The sequence below is a fragment of the Boleophthalmus pectinirostris genome, unplaced genomic scaffold (genome assembly GCF_026225935.1).
Source record: "Boleophthalmus pectinirostris isolate CB_2022bp ecotype Guang Dong unplaced genomic scaffold, ASM2622593v1 HiC_scaffold_2826, whole genome shotgun sequence".
NCBI classification, from domain to species: domain Eukaryota; kingdom Metazoa; phylum Chordata; class Actinopteri; order Gobiiformes; family Gobiidae; genus Boleophthalmus; species Boleophthalmus pectinirostris.
Window position 1 is genome coordinate 2386220 of NW_026571291.1, and position 15905 is coordinate 2402124.

General features: G+C 40.5%; 1 protein-coding gene across 1 annotated transcript in view; it reads left to right on the top strand.

Annotated features, from left to right (window-relative positions):
- The first annotated feature begins 144 nt into the window (after positions 1-144).
- dnajc2 (DnaJ (Hsp40) homolog, subfamily C, member 2) overlaps positions 145-15905 on the top strand; it is a 16279-nt gene continuing 518 nt past the window's right edge. The window contains exons 1-15 of the mRNA XM_020929472.2: positions 145-342; positions 3575-3765; positions 4257-4332; positions 4463-4561; positions 7099-7321; positions 7399-7464; positions 7768-7859; positions 8256-8377; positions 10186-10335; positions 11906-11994; positions 14135-14204; positions 14438-14619; positions 14719-14819; positions 15042-15152; positions 15417-15571. Coding sequence (XP_020785131.1) covers positions 288-342; positions 3575-3765; positions 4257-4332; positions 4463-4561; positions 7099-7321; positions 7399-7464; positions 7768-7859; positions 8256-8377; positions 10186-10335; positions 11906-11994; positions 14135-14204; positions 14438-14619; positions 14719-14819; positions 15042-15152; positions 15417-15571 — 1782 coding nt within the window. The 5' untranslated portion in view covers positions 145-287. The remainder of the gene's footprint in view (positions 343-3574; positions 3766-4256; positions 4333-4462; positions 4562-7098; positions 7322-7398; positions 7465-7767; positions 7860-8255; positions 8378-10185; positions 10336-11905; positions 11995-14134; positions 14205-14437; positions 14620-14718; positions 14820-15041; positions 15153-15416; positions 15572-15905) is intronic.

Sequence of the window (15905 nt, forward strand, 5' to 3'; positions counted from 1 at the left end):
AAAAATCATTGTCCGCCAAAAAAATCATTATTATTATTATGGTTATTATTATTAAAATAGTATGTAATAAATATACAAATAATTAAAACTACTATTAAAAAAATAAATAAATAAAAATCTGCCCGAAAGCGGAACCTTCGTTCGGCGCCTGACAGCCACTTTCCCTCTCCGCTGTATCAGGCCCATGTGGTTCGCAGAGAAGGAGCGGGCCGCACACTTTAGCACTTTACGAAGTCTTCTCTGGATCGACTCCGCTCTTGAATGTTCGTGAAAAAGGGCGGATTAAAATGTTGTTAGAAGCGCAGGACGGGGAGCAGACGGAGGTGTTTGCAGCCGCGGCAGGTGAGGGTTTAAACGGGCTAAAGACGCAGAGCTAGTCCGGCTATTTGTAATGGGACAACACCGGCTTCGGGTTCAAATGACACTCGGGTTCTGGATCATATTTGGAGATATTTATTTATTTATTTCAATAATCTGCTCCAATACTGTACGGATATTAAATTACACTACACTCTTGCATATGTGATTATAGCAATAATTTCTGTTATTTATGATCCAGTTTATGATAAAATATTCTCTCCATGTTCATCAGTAGGTGGGGGACCCTCTATCAGAAAACACCTAGTAGATCTTTAATCACAATTGTTGGTCCCAGGGCCCAAACAGGTCCGAACCAGGTCTAAACTAGGTCCAAACCAGCTCTAAACTAAGTTCAAACTAGGTCCAAACCAGGTCTAAAGCAGGTCCAAACCTGGTTTGAACCAGGTCCGAACCAGGTATAAACTAGGTCCAAACCAGGTCCAAACCAGGTCTAAACTAGGTCCAAACCAGCTCTAAACTAGGTCCAAACCAGGTCTAAACTAGGTCCAGACCAGCTCTAAACTAGGTCCAAACTAGGTCCAAACCAGGTCCAAACCAGGTCTACACTAGGTCCAAACTAGGTCCAAACCAGGTCTAAACTAGGTCCAAACCAGGTCTAAACCAGGTCCAAACCAGGTCCAAACCAGGTCTAAACTAGGTCCAAACCAGGTCTAAACTAGGTCCAGACCAGGTCCAAACTAGGTCCAAACTAGGTCTAAACTAGGTCCAAACCAGCTCTAAACTAGGTCCAAACTAGGTCCAAACCAGGTCTAAACTAGGTCCAAACCAGGTCCAAACTAGGTCCAAACCAGGTCCAAACTAGGTCCGAACCAGGTCCAAACCAGCTCTAAACTAGATCCGAACCAGGCCTAAACTAGGTCTAAACTAGGTACAAACTTGGTCCAAACTGGGTCTAAACTAGGTCCAAACTGGGTCTAAACTAGGTCCAAACAGGTCCAAACCGGGTCCAAACTAGGTCCGAACCAGGTCCAAACCAGCTCTAAACTAGGTCTGAACCAGGCCTAAACTAGGTCTAAACTGGGTCTAAACTAGGTACAAACTTGGTCCAAACTTGGTCTAAACTGGATCTAAACTGGGTCCAAACCAGGTCCAAACCGGGTCCAAACTAGGTCTAAAACTAGGTCTAAACTGGGTCTAAACCGGGTCCAAACCAGGTCCAAACCAGGTCCAAACCAGGTCCAAACCAGGTCCAAACCAGGTCCGAACCAGGTCCGAGCCAGCTCTAAACTAGGTGTAAACTAGGTCCAAACCAGGTCCAAACCAGGTCTAAACTAGGTCTCGGGTTCTGGATGATTTCTGGACATATTTCAAGCTCCTACGGGGTAATTAAGTTGTGTTTTTGGACTAAACTGTCCTTGATCGTGTCTGCTTTACATAATGTTGTGGAGCAGGTGGCAGCTGGGGGCAGATGTCCCTCATATGTTCATATGACTGTGTCCAAAATTACTTCACAGCATTTCACTCTGTACTTCATGTATTTAAGATAAACATGAATGGTTTTTAATTTAACTCAGTGATTGGAATAAATTAAACAGCCAGAGACAAGTCATATGTAATCACCAAACTCATACAGCGTTAATTGTTTATTTTTGTATGTAAGTACTAGGTAACAAAAGTTTATAATATCTGTAAAGTCTAGAAATAATAATTTAGATATATTTAAATATGTCCTAATACTGGCTGTAAAATGTTACTCCCAGAAATAAAAGTAGGAAAAAATAAAGCAGAGAAATAATAATAATCAATAATCTGCTCCAATATTATATGGATATAAAATTACATTACACTCTTGCATAATTGCTGTTATTTATGATCCAGTTTATGAAAAAATACCCTCTCCATGTTCATAAGTATGTGGGGGACACTTAGTAGATCTTTAATCGCATTTGTTGTTACACCATGTTGTCTGTGCTGTAAACTGAGTCTCTTTGTATTTGTGGAGTCATTCTGAAAATTTCTAACCCTGTCGTTTAAACCTCTTCAAACAGGTTCTGAAGTATGTGTGTCATTTGTTTGACTTTAGCAGTTACGATGTTTTAAAACCCTGTCTCTGTTGTGTCCACTGTTCATGCAGCTGCAGGGTGAGTTAATAAAATTTAAAACCTTTTCAGTGCTGGGGAATAGAGTCAATACCCAACACAGATTCCAATAACACTCTTTATTTAGTGCAGGAGAGTCAAACTCAAATTCACAGAGGCCAAAATTAAAAACTGGGACTAAGTCGTGGGCAAAACTAAATATTTATTGAAAAATTTCAACAGCATCTGCATGTTTTCTCTTCTTTCGAGATCTGTAATGTTAAACCTTTTCTTATTAAAATAAATGTTTAATTATAGTTTTGCTTAAACATTGAATCCATAACAAGCAAAATATAAAATAATAACAACATTTTAAACAAATAATGATCTCGTGGGCCAAATTTGGCCCCCAGGCCTGAGTCTGACATGTTTGATTTAGACCAGGGGTGTCCAAACTTTTTTCATCAAGGGCCACATATCTAAATACAGATGAAGCAGAGGGCTGATCGAGGGCCATAGACTGGAGCTCAATACAGTGAATAATTGAAATATGTGCATGTTTAACACGTTAGAATGAGTCATCAGTCTTTATTCAGGCTAAGATCCTTAAAACCACAAACTAAATATTAAATATTTGCTTTATCAAGGTAGATTTTCAAAAAACTTGCAGTAAAAAAAATTTTTTTAATTGATGCAAGGTAGTTTGGGCCAATTCACCTGGATGTCTGAGGGCTAAGAAAAATTTGTCTGAGGGCCACATTTGGCCCCCGGGCCATAGTTTGGACATGCCTGATTTAGACAATAGAATGTGATTTTCAACATTAAACTGTAGTACTTTTTTTTTCTATTCCGATGGGACCTTGTATCTGTGTAACCTCTCAGTGGTCCAGGTAGTTTCCATAGTGGTCCAGGTCTAAATCAGGTCTAAATCAGGTCTAAATCAGGTCCAAACCAGGTCTAAACCAGGTCCAAACCAGGTCCAAACCAGGTCCAAACCAGGTCCATGTGCATACACTTATACTTGTTCTGCTTCAGCTCCAGATCGTTCTAAACACATTCAGGAAAGCTTCATTTCTGTCCTGTCAGCGGGACTTGTTTAATATCATTCTTTACCTGTTTAAATCCCTCGTGGTCTGTGTTGTGATCCGTGTTGTGGTCTGTGTTGTGGTGTTCAGGGTCGGTCCGGGTGCAGGTGGAGCCGGTGGGTCGCTGGTTCGAAGCCTTCGTCAAACGCAGGAACAGAAACCTCTCGGCCTCGTTTCAGGAGCTGGAGGAGGAGGAGGAGTCTTCAGAAGAATCAGATGACGAAGATTTCACGCTGCAGGAGTGTCCCATCCTCAGAACACTAGACCCCAAAGAGTGGAAGGTAAAACACGAACCGGAGGATTATTTTAGTCGGGATGTAACGAGAACTGAAATGTCATAATATCGTATCGTCATTTTCTTAAATTCATTGTTTTGGTGCAGTAATAGAAAAACAGAGGGAACTACATAGACCATGATCCTTTGCTCTGTTTCAGTGCGGACTACATGAAGAAATAAGGGTTATTAAGCACTTCTAAGGCTTGTCAGGGCTTTCTATTTTATATTTAGACTTCTGAAATACATTTAACCACATAAAGATTGAAAAAAAAAAAAAAGCACTTTTATGCAGAAAATGACATACGAAAAGTGTAGGTTCAAGTATATAAATAGTTTATTCTTTTGTGATGTTTTAATTCAATAATCTAATAATACGGCGGCGTGGTGGTGCAGAGTTTGGTGCTTGTGCCTCTCAGCAAGAAGGTGGCATGAAATGTTGCCCCGTCTCCAGTATTTAGCGTTTAGAAGTAACGTTTTTTTCTTTTTCTTCTGCAGAACCAGGATCACTATGCCGTCCTGGGCCTCCCTCACCTCAGATACAAAGCCACTCAGAAACAAATCAAAGCTGCACGTGAGTCTTTTGTTTTGCAGTAGTTTTAAATGTGGATTTTGTCCATGTAATTCCTTTTATATTCTTCGATATATCGAGTACTTTAATGATTCGAGGTTGTTCTTTTTCTTATTATCTTGTGTTTTTACAGATAAGGCCATAGTTCTGAAACACCATCCGGACAAAAGGAAAGCAGCAGGAGAGCAGATCGTAGAAGGAGACAATGACTACTTCACCTGTATTACTAAAGGTAAAACACTCTTACTTTTATTTTAACCCTCAGACCCAAAATCAGATCCAAAAATTTATTTTCAAATAAATTCTCGCCAGGCGAGAAAATCAAATTTTTGGGTCTGATTGACCCGCCCCAAGAGAGCGGGAAGGAAAAAAAAAATGTCTTCGGGTCGATGTGACCCCGAGGAGAGTGTGAGGGTTAAACGTGCATTATGTAACTTCTAAGATGTTATTGCCATGGAGACAAGCAGGTCTGAGCAGATCAGAAAGAATACATTAAGCTTTTTTTTTTTTTTTTTTTAAATTGAGCAATAAAAACTTGCCAGGCTGGCACCACCTAGTGCCTCCGCTCAATTTAATTTCTCTCCAGTGACTAGATCAGGAATCAGAATACACTAGGAGGTTCACAAAAACCCTGGAATTGCGAGTTCAGGCACCAGCCAATCAGCGAAGAGACAGACATTCTGTGTTGTCAACGATTCCTGAGATTGAGGATTTAAAGCTGGAACAAAGAGAATGTTTGGTGAATTTTATTAAGAGGAAAGTCCTTCTTCCTACAGGATTTGGTGCATTACATACGTCACAACCAAATAGCAGCGATGATAAACTAAAAAAAGTACCCGCCTACAGTCGAGCGAACGAATCCCTATTCCACTAAGTGAAACCGTCTGATGAATCAGTCTAGATAAAAACACCCATAATGACAAAAATGCAAGATGGACAAGTTTAATGTCATACTGTGAAACTTTATAAATAAGGTAACAACATCACCATGGAGAGGAGCAAGTGAAAATTCCTGTAAGATGATGATTTTAAATTCCAAAAACATGACCAATCTGTGTAAACCATGAGGTAAGCGTGTTCAAATGAAATACAGCTTTTACTGATAACTACTGTAGTACTGATTTATTCAAAATTACAAAAACACTGGACTGTCTGCGCGGTTACACATGGATCTAAGGTTCACATGAAGTTGCTACACGAACTTGTGATATTGTCAGAGCACTCAAATAGTTTATTGCTGTGTGATAAAATAAGTTATGATGCTAAATGAACATTAGTGAGGGGGACAAGTTTTAATGACCAGTGTGTGTAAATGACAAGAAGAAACGTCTCAAACTTCAGTAGCCGCACATCCACTCACACCTGATCCATACACCTGTCCCCGCCCCCTGAGAGACTCTGAAATCTGCTGAAATCCTCCGAGACACTGACATGGTACAGACAGAACAGAGACTCTTTCTGCAGGAGACATGAGCAGTAGAGCGCGGTGATGATGCGCCGAGGAAGATGCTGTTTGTTTGTGTTTTGAACAGTTATTTTTATCATACACACACTCTCCTCATGGAAAACACACGAAGAAATGCAGATGACGCAGCTTTTAAGTTAAAGTCGATTGATGTGTCTGTAGAATAAGGAAACAGAGCTGCTGCTGCACGTGAACTCGACGTCAGTGAGTCGATGGTGAGATTTTGGCGACGGCAGCGTGACGAACTGACTCGACGCAAAAAGACGACAAAAACTTTCAGAGGCAATTAAAACAGACAACCCAAACTTGAAAATATTCTTGAAGACGTGGACACCTGTGGCTTATATTCAGGTGCAGCCAAAAGATGAACAACTTTTAGTCAAGTTAGTTAAAATTTAGTTGATGCGGGTTATATTCAGGTGCGCTCAATAGTCCGGAAAATACGGTAATTTTGTGTTTTGATTCTCAAGATGATTCTCCAATCAGAAAGCAGAATGAGCCTCACATGACTCTCATTTGGGTTGCCAGTTTCAATGCTAAAATCGAGTTTGTTTAAACCTAAAATGCTTCTCTCTGATCTGAACGGTCTCTCCCTAAACCCCAGCACCTGCACCAGTCATGAGTCAGTGCTAGTGCAGCCTCTGCAGCTCAAGGAGGGAAATCTGGAGGTTCTGAGTTTTCACATGAGGCTTGTCCTTAAATTGAGAATGAGACAAATTATGAATGAAATAAATAAACAAATTAATTAAAGTATAAAAAGACATCGACAGTGTCACAACATCAAACACACAAGAAATGAATGAAAAGGAGCAGAAAGAAAAAGAGTCGTCTCATGTTTTCTGCTTCCCTTTTCCCTTTTCCAGACAAAACATCAACACCAATAGTTACTTTAAAACATTTCAAAACAGTACATTTTCGTTCAGGCACAATTATTAATCAATTACAAACAGAAATCTTCACTATTATGCACAACATTTTAGTTTCCTTTTTCAAACACATTGCATTTGATTTTACGTGTTTTTTAAATGTCGTCATTGAACTTGATTGTTTTATATCTTCGTCAAGACTATTCCAAAAGTTAACTCCTTTCACAGCAATGCTTCACTCCATAAACTTGGCTCTGAATCGTGGTTTTTTGAACATGTAGGTTCCTTTTTAAATTGTAGTGGCTTGTTCTCTTCTCAACAAATGCAGGTGAAGACTCTGCAGACACAGGCTCAGTTGTTATTCTAGTAACTTTTTTAAAACCGTAGACTTCAGGATACAAACAGTTTCTTAATGTTTTTATTGCTCTGATCGTGCAGCTATCGAGATCCTGTCCGACCCCGTGAAGAGGAGAGCGTTTGACAGCGTGGACCCGACGTTTGACAACACGGTGCCTTCAAAGAGCGAAGGAAAAGAGAACTTCTTTGAGGTTTTCGGACCAGTTTTTGAGAGAAACGCCAGGTGGTCTTCCAAAAAACACATCCCCAAACTCGGAACGGTGGAGTCCACGTTCGAAGAAGTGGATAATTTCTACTCTTTTTGGTAAAACTCTGCCGTCACTGAACCCGCAGGCTGTTCTGGGAATTATTTTATTAACGTGTCATGTTTTGTTTGTGAAGGTATAACTTTGACTCGTGGAGGGAGTTCTCATATTTAGACGAAGAGGAAAAGGAAAAAGCAGAATGGTGAGTTTAAATTGTTAAAGTTGTTGCGCTCTTGCCTCACAACAAGAAGGTCCCGAGTTCTTCTCTCTGGTGGTGTGGTCTTTCTGTGTAGAGTTTGCATGTTTTCCCAGTGCCTGTGCAGGTTTCTTCTGGCTGCTCTGGTTTCCCGTCCGACGAAAAACAGAAAATATAGACTCCTCCAGAGACTCTTAATCTTAGTGGGACTCTCCTGGTTAAATAAATGTAAATAAATAAATGTGTGTTAACAGTGTTTGACGTTAAAGAGAAAATCTTGATCCTTGTTTTTAATCTTTGTGTTTTCAGTCGAGACGAGCGGCGCTGGATCGAGAAACAGAACCGAGCGTCGAGAGCTCAGAGGAAGAAGGAGGAGATGAACCGCATTCGCACCTTAGTCGGTAAAAGACTCGAACGCACTCTAAAAAAACTGAAGAAAAGTTGTTTTTATCTTATTAAATGAGACAGAAAACACACACCAATGTCCTTATAGAGGTGCAATTGCAAACAGCAGCAACTTAAATGTGAAAAAAATGCATCGTACCCTCAGATGGTGATGTCCAAAACAAGAAGGAAATGATCTGACGAAGGCTTTTTTGCAGAAACATAATCTAAAAATAAAACATTTTGAACATCGGCCATCTGTGTGTGCTATTAATTATTTTTTTTCACTTTTAAGGTTTTATCACATCCCCAACCCTGACTCAAATAAACTTGGTCTCTGTCATCGTCCAGTGAGGCTATAATTTATGTTTCTTAAGGTTCTTTTCTCAATTAGTTTCTCTGTTTTGTTGCAGATACGGCCTACAGCTGTGACCCTAGAATAAAGAAATTCAAAGAAGAAGAAAAGGCGCGGAAAGAGTCAGAGAAAAAAGCCAAAGCCGACGCCAAGAAGAGGGAGCAGGAGGAGCGGGAGAAGGTGAGTCTCACTGCAAATGCATTTTAGTGCTTTAAAATATAATATAAAAATTAGGACTCGACGGATATGGATTTTTTTTGTGGCCGATATAATACTGATAAAATTGGAGTTGGAGCTGCCGATAGCCGATATAAAATATTTAGTGATGTAAAAATTCACTTTAAATCTTCAACTGACTTTAAAACTTAGGTCTGGCTCTACTGGAGTTTAAGATGGGTTTATTTAGGCAACATTTATTGTTATTCTGCCTCTTGTAGGTCATATTTAAAGACAGTAGGTCGGCCTAATGGTATTTTTGCGTGACATTCTAGCCAGTAAACAAAGTAAGTAAACTACCACTATCAGTCTTTTGCGGTAAATGTGCGTGGTAATTAATTATATGTGTAAATGGCGATCATTCACACTTATATTCACAGCTCATGTACATATCAGTGCAGGTCCAGTAACATGTGCAGCTGTTATAGTCACTTTACAATGTCAGAGAAAACAGGCAGTTTATTAGGGTTGGGCTGTATCCATATTTTGATACCGTTAAACCTTCTCAGGATTTTACTGGGGTATACAGTATTACTGTATTACCAAAATGTTGTAGTACAACTTTGGTAAGATATGAAGCCGCACCACTGTACGGTCTGAGTCTATGACCTGCAGATTTATAATCTCTGAAAAGTTTCACATGAACCATCGCAACACAAGCACAGAACAGAAAGAACACTCATATTCCACTGAGTCGTGTCCTTTAGTCCGACAGAAGCTGAACCACATCAGCGCACAAGGAAAGAGCTGTTTTTATCAGAGCTTACAGTTTATGCAAATGAGTCATGTGGTTTTAAGTTTTATTTCTGTAAAATGTAAACAAATCTATCCTGAAGCCAAAATGCTGCCAAATTGCAGAAGTACTAGTATGTTTCTTTTTTTTTTTTTTTTTTTTTTGGGACCAACTCTTTTGCGCCTGACTTGTCTTGTTCGTCCCTTATGAGCATCACGTGACAACAGAATGAAACTAATCGAACGTCGTCTCCCCACACAGTTAAAAGAAACATTATAGACACTACTAGTTTTTAATTGTGATAGATTAAACTGAAAATACAACAACACATTCATTTGTGCTGAGCAAACAAATTTAGGTATCAGCAAATTATACCTTATTAGGTCCTTATGAGCCGCAGATTTTTTTAATGACGGGAATGAAACTGATATTGTTGCTACTTTTTGATACCACAGGATAATACCATACCATAATACCGTATTACTGCGCAACTCTACTGTTTATGTGTGGGAGCTACAGCAGCTAAACAATGAGAAAGAACCAAAAGTAGCTTCAAAAACCAACACATTTGCATCACTCACCGCTCACACAGGCTCCTCTCAGATCACAAGTCTGCTCAAATAAGTGTCCTTTTATTCTTGACTCAAAACAATCATCCATAACTATAATATAATCCAACATGTTTACAGCAGCTACGGGTGTAAACAAGCGCAAGTGATGTGACTCTGGAGGTGCGTTCAGGGGCAGTACGGCGTCACAGACACAGACAAATTACTCCACAGATAAATATTGATGCAGCGCCAGATATTAGCACATTTACACTGTCTGTAAATTTGATTAAATGGACACAATATAAAGAGTCTAATCTTTATAACGAGGTATAACGTGGACTATCAGACTATATGATATAACTTCATGGCAGAGTACAGTGTAATTTATGAGAAAAACTGCTAATGTCGTACTCTCAGACTGTGGCAAGACTCACATTCTAGGATCTGAAAAGCACCAATAGTTTGAATTTGTTTTTTGTTTGATTCAGGCTCGTCAGGCGGAGCTGGAGGCTGTACGTTTGGCCAAAGAGAAGGAGGAGGAGGAGGCGAGACAGGCGGCGCTCCAGGCCAAAAAGGAGAAGGAAATCCAGAAGAAAGCCATCAAGAAAGAGAGACAGAAGCTCCGCACCAGCTGCAAGGTTCTGCTGCTCGGGGTCGTCAGGGGTCAGGGGGTTTATATTACGCAATTTTCTGCTGTTTATAATGTTGTTTTCTCATCACAAACAGATCTGGAGTTGTGTTTCATTTCATTCCCACGTGGATCATTTCAGCCCTGGAATTACCGATCTCTACCAGGGCCCAACCGACGTGGATTTTTTTTGTAGTCGTTTTAATACCGATGGGAGTTGGCGCTGCACATAGCTGATATAAAAGCCGATATATTTAGTGATGTAAAAATTCACAGTAAATCTCTTATTGACTGTAAATGTTAGGTTTGGCTCTACTGGATTAAATTGGGTTTGTTTAGGCAACATTTCTTGTTATTCTGTCTCTTTACAGTCATATTTAAAGACAGTAGGTCGGCCTAATGGCATTTTTGCATCACATTCTGTTTTGTTTGTTTGTGGCGTTCACGGTGACTCTGGGCTTTGTTCAGTTGTGGCGTGTAGGGAGGGTGCTGTCTGGGACCAACGGATTGTCGGCGTGTTCGCAGTGACTCAGTTGTTCAGTCGTGTCTAGAAGCGGCACGTTGCGCTCGCGTTTTCAGTTCGTTCCGTTCCTCGTCGGCGTGGAGTGATGAGTGTGTCTGTGGGTGTGTTTCTCTGTGCGGTCGCTGTCTGCTCCGTGTGTGTTTGCGTGTTCTGTGGGTGGTGCGGCTTTGTAGTTTACTGAAGTCGTGCTGGGACACCCGAGTGGATTCGTGTACAGGGTTTAGGACCAGCATGTTGACAGCAGGTGTGTGTGTCCTCTACCTATGGGACTGTCCTCTTTTGTCCACACTCACTCTTTGATAAAAACAGCAGTTTTGTTTCTGTCCTAAACTGCGCTGAAGTTCACTTTTATTTATCGTCAGTATCGTGGATCAGACTCGAGTGTTTAAAGCAGAGCCTCGGTGTTGTGCACATGGATCTATGTCTGCGCACTGGTGTAAACAAACGCATCTGAGTGACGTGACTCTGGAAGTGCGTTCAGGGACAGTACGGTGTCACACACACAGACAAATTACTCCACAGATAAATACTGATGCGGGGCCACATATTATGACATTTGTCTGTCTGTAAATTGGATTAAATGGACATAATATAGAGAGTCTAAGCTTTATAATGAGGTATAACGAGCCCACATGAAATATCAGCCCAGATCAGCAAGATTTAGGCCGATATGTCTTCAACTTTAAAACTACTTTGAGCTTTGGAAATGTAGACAGACTAATAATAAATAAATAATTAATAAAGAGTTACTCAAACGTGTGAATAAACCAAAACACAACTCCAGGTCTGTTTTTGAGGAGGTAACAACATTATAACATGGCTAAAAGCTAAAATAATACAAGATTTCAATGTATTTCAGAGCGTGTTTGAGGAAGTTCAAATTAGTATCAGCATTAATTTAGACAAGGATAATGTTACGCTCAAACTTTCCGTGTCAACAAGACGCCACTGTCACAGAAATCTTGTTTGGTTTGAACGCAACATGAGAAATATACAGCAGCAGCTCCAACCAAAATAATCCTCTAATAATAATTCTGTTTTCTGTTTAATTTGATAGAACTGGAACTATTTTGCTGATAATGAGGTGGACAGTGTGAAAATGATGGAGGAGGTGGAGAAACTCTGTGACCGACTCGAGCTGACGAGGTAAACACACACGTACACAAACACGCACACATGCAACGTCGCCATGGAGACGTTATCGCTTTGTCTGGAATGTTTCACAGTATGGCATTAAACTAGTGATGGGCGAATGGAGCCTCGTGAAGCATTGACACCTCAATCGCAATATTGTCTCAAATGGTTCGACGTGTCTGAGGCCTCGAAGAAACACTGACCTCTAGTGGACAAATTTAACAATAAGACAATACTTGTGTGCAGAGCGACACCGTACCTAACAACAATAATGATGATTTTAAATAATATGTAAAGAGCAACATAAATAACATGCTGTAAATAAGAAAATAGGTGTTACCTTGTTGGTTGGAGTTAGATCAAAGTGATCCCAAACCATGGATCGCTTTTTTCCACTTGTAGATGCCATCGAAAATGAAACAAATGCCAAAAGTCGCCAAAATCACCACTAACGTCACACAATACTCCTCACTACCCAACATTTTTAAGAAATATCGGTGCATCTTTTATACTGTAGCAGTTTAGCGCTCGTCAAACCACAGAAGTGCGCTGAACACTCTGAAGCATCTGAACCAATCGCAGAGCGGAACATTCGCCGAGCCAATGAAACGCTTCGATACACTGAAGCGACTGACACGCAGAGGGAAGCAGCAGGGGGAGGGACCGACACTTCCACACTTTGGTCACGTGAGCGGCTGCTGCGAGACGAGCTCCGAGGCAGTGCTCCGGAGCAATTTGTTTCAGAAAGAACGAGACGTGCTCCGGAGCTCCGTCTCACTTGCCCGTCACTACATTAAACCTTTCTATCTTCATGGAGACCAAACCAGACCAAGTTACAGGTCAGATCTGTGGAGAGGCGACCCCGCTCACAGTCAGAATGTTTGTTTTTCTAGGTATTTTTGAACTGTAAAACCACCTGTAATTGAATAAATGTAAAGTAGAGCTTTTTAATGTCACACTGTGGAACATTCCAGGCAGAGCAATGACGTATCCATAGAAACAAAAGCAGGTGACGGACCCCCAAGTTTTGTGACCAAATATTAATTGCTAACTGCGTGGTAATTTGTATTCTACTCAGTGGTTATTCAGCTATTAAGACTTTGCGTCACGTTGGGGGTGTTCTGCCTATATGCCTTTTTATATAGTGGAATGATCAGTTGTTACCGTGGCGACACAATGCACATTAGCAAACACTGCCAAATAAGTTTTATGAAGACTTGCCTGGAATGTTCCACAGTGTGACATTAAACAGCTCTACCTTACATTTATTCAATCACAGGTGGTTTTACTGCTCAAAAATACCAAGAAAAACAAACATTCTGACTGTGAGCGGGGTCGCCTCTCCACAGATCTGACCTGTAACTTGGTCTGGTTTGGTCTCCATGAAGATAGAAAGGTTTAATTCCATACTGTAGAGCAGGGATGTCAAACTCAAATTCACAGAGGCCAAAATTAAAAACTTGGATTAAGTCATGGGCCAAACTAAATATTTATTGAAAAATTTCAACATCATCTGCATGTTTTATCTTCTTTCGAGATATGTAATGTTAAACCTTTTCTTTTTAAAATAAATGTTTAATAGTTTTGCTTAAACATTGAATCCAGAACAAACAGAATATAAAATAATAACATTTTTTTTTAACATGTCTCTATAATCTATCTGTGTGTGGTGGGCAGCTCTAATACAGATTTGATATGATCTCAAGGGCCAAATATAATTTTATCGTGGGCTAAATTTGGCCCTAATTGCTGTAGAACATTCCAGACAAACCAAAAGTCTTTCACTTATCCTTTACCAAGAACAGAGAAAAATCCCACACACCGTCTTACTTGCAGAACGTTGCATGTCCTAATAAATCTCACATTTTATAAGCGAGACCGTGTGTGGGATTTTTAACTCTCTGTTCCTGGGCTACTCCCTCTCCTCTAACACACCCGTTTCAAGAAATTTGAAGTGCGAAGCTCTCATTCTCTTATCCTCCACCTGAAAAGTTCCACAATACACCTTTAATTAAGAACATATTATGCCTGTTACTATTAGTTGGACATTAGTATGTGCTTAATCAGAAGTGTTACCAGATAATAAAGTTAACGTTTGAGTTCGAGTCCACTCTGTGCTGCTGCTGATGAATGCATGTCATGTTTTTCACAGTTTACAGTCTCTGAATGAAATCCTGGCGTCTGGCTCCAAAGAGGAAAGCAAAGCAGCTGTGGAGAAGCAGGTAAACCTCATCAGATCTCACTTTATTTCACGAAAACTTTGAGAAAATACAGAAAATGTGAGTGTCTGTGTCTCAAATTAAAACTCTTTGTCAGTTCTTAAATTGCTCTTGAAAATATTTATTGCAGTTTATTCTGTTAATAGATGCTCATTTAATTGTCAAGGATGCAAAGGAGAGGAGCAGAACGAACAGAGGAGTTTTGAGTCAGTAGTTGACCTGTCTCTGTGTTGTAGGTGGAGGAGGTGAACCAGGCTCTGCAGAGGGAGCGTGAGGCGGAGGTCCAGGCCCAGCAGGCGGCCCGGGCGTCGGAGCAGGCCTCAGGGGGAGGGGGGTCCGGGGCGAAGGGCTGGACCGAGGACGACCTACAGCTGCTCATCAAGGCTGTAAACCTGTTTCCAGCCGGAACCAACGCACGGTGAGAACCAGACCACATATTTTTACAGCACCGGGCCGGGGAGGAGTTTGAGCTCAAATATTGTGTATAGTTATATTTATAATTTTTGTCTTCTTTCAGGTGGGAGGTGATCGCCAACTACATGAACATCCACTCGACCAGCGGCACCAAGAGGACGGCCAAAGACGTCATCAACAAAGCCAAGAACCTGCAGAGGCTCGGTCAGAACAGAGCTGTGAAAAACTGCTCATTTTAATCTTACCAGTGTTTAATATTATGTATTTTATGTAGGACATTGGAACAAGGGAAGAAAATTTACATTTTGACAACTGGGATTAATATAACAAAGTTTAGGATATTTTATTGAATGTACTTTTTGACAAAGTAACAAAAAAAGTAAATGGTTTAATTAACAAAGTTATTATTTACTTCTTTCTCTCCAGATCCAAACCAGAAAGATGAGATTAACAGAAAAGCCTTTGAGAAGTTTAAGAAAGAGCACACCTCTGTCCCTCCCTCCATCGACAACGCCGCACCCTCCGAGAGATTTGAAAGTACGACTTTAAAATATTCAACCCTCAACTTTTAAATCTAAGTCCAAGACTTAACCTTATTGTTATGGTACAGTAGTTAGAGTTTAAGGTTGGGTAAGAGTCCAGCTTCGATCCTGCACATGTCCTTCAACTGTCAGGGCAGATTATTGTACTGTAGTTTGTCATAACTAGAATTTAAAAATAGACAGAGGAGGATTCCTTTGGCATTTCACTGCATCTTATTAAACTGTGTTTTTAACTTTGTGACATGTTTCTCTCCTTTAGCCACAGAGAATAACCCGGCCCCTTGGACCACAGAGGAGCAGAAGCTCCTGGAGCAGGCTCTCAAGACGTACCCAGTGAGCACCTCCGAGCGCTGGGAGAAAATCGCTGCAGCGGTGCCCGGGCGAAGCAAGAAAGACTGTATGAAGAGGTACAAGGTGAGAGCACTGAGACAGAGTGTGCAGAGTAAAAGGACACAGACTCTCAGTAACTGGATATTGAAAAAAATATGGGACCATCCCAGGTAAAGTATGTAGTATGTGTTTTTAACAAAAACTAGATTGCATCTTCACAATCCTGGCTCTTATTTGGTCTGGAGCCTTTGTGCTTGTCTCTGGAAACACTGTGGAAGATTATAACCAATCTATCTCTATGGGGAATCTTCTAAAATATGGTTTTAACTTTACATTTCCACTGACGCGTGCAGGAGACTTCCCATCTCCAGAAAGTTACAAATTGTCACTTTAACAAATGTCTGATTTTTATCTGATC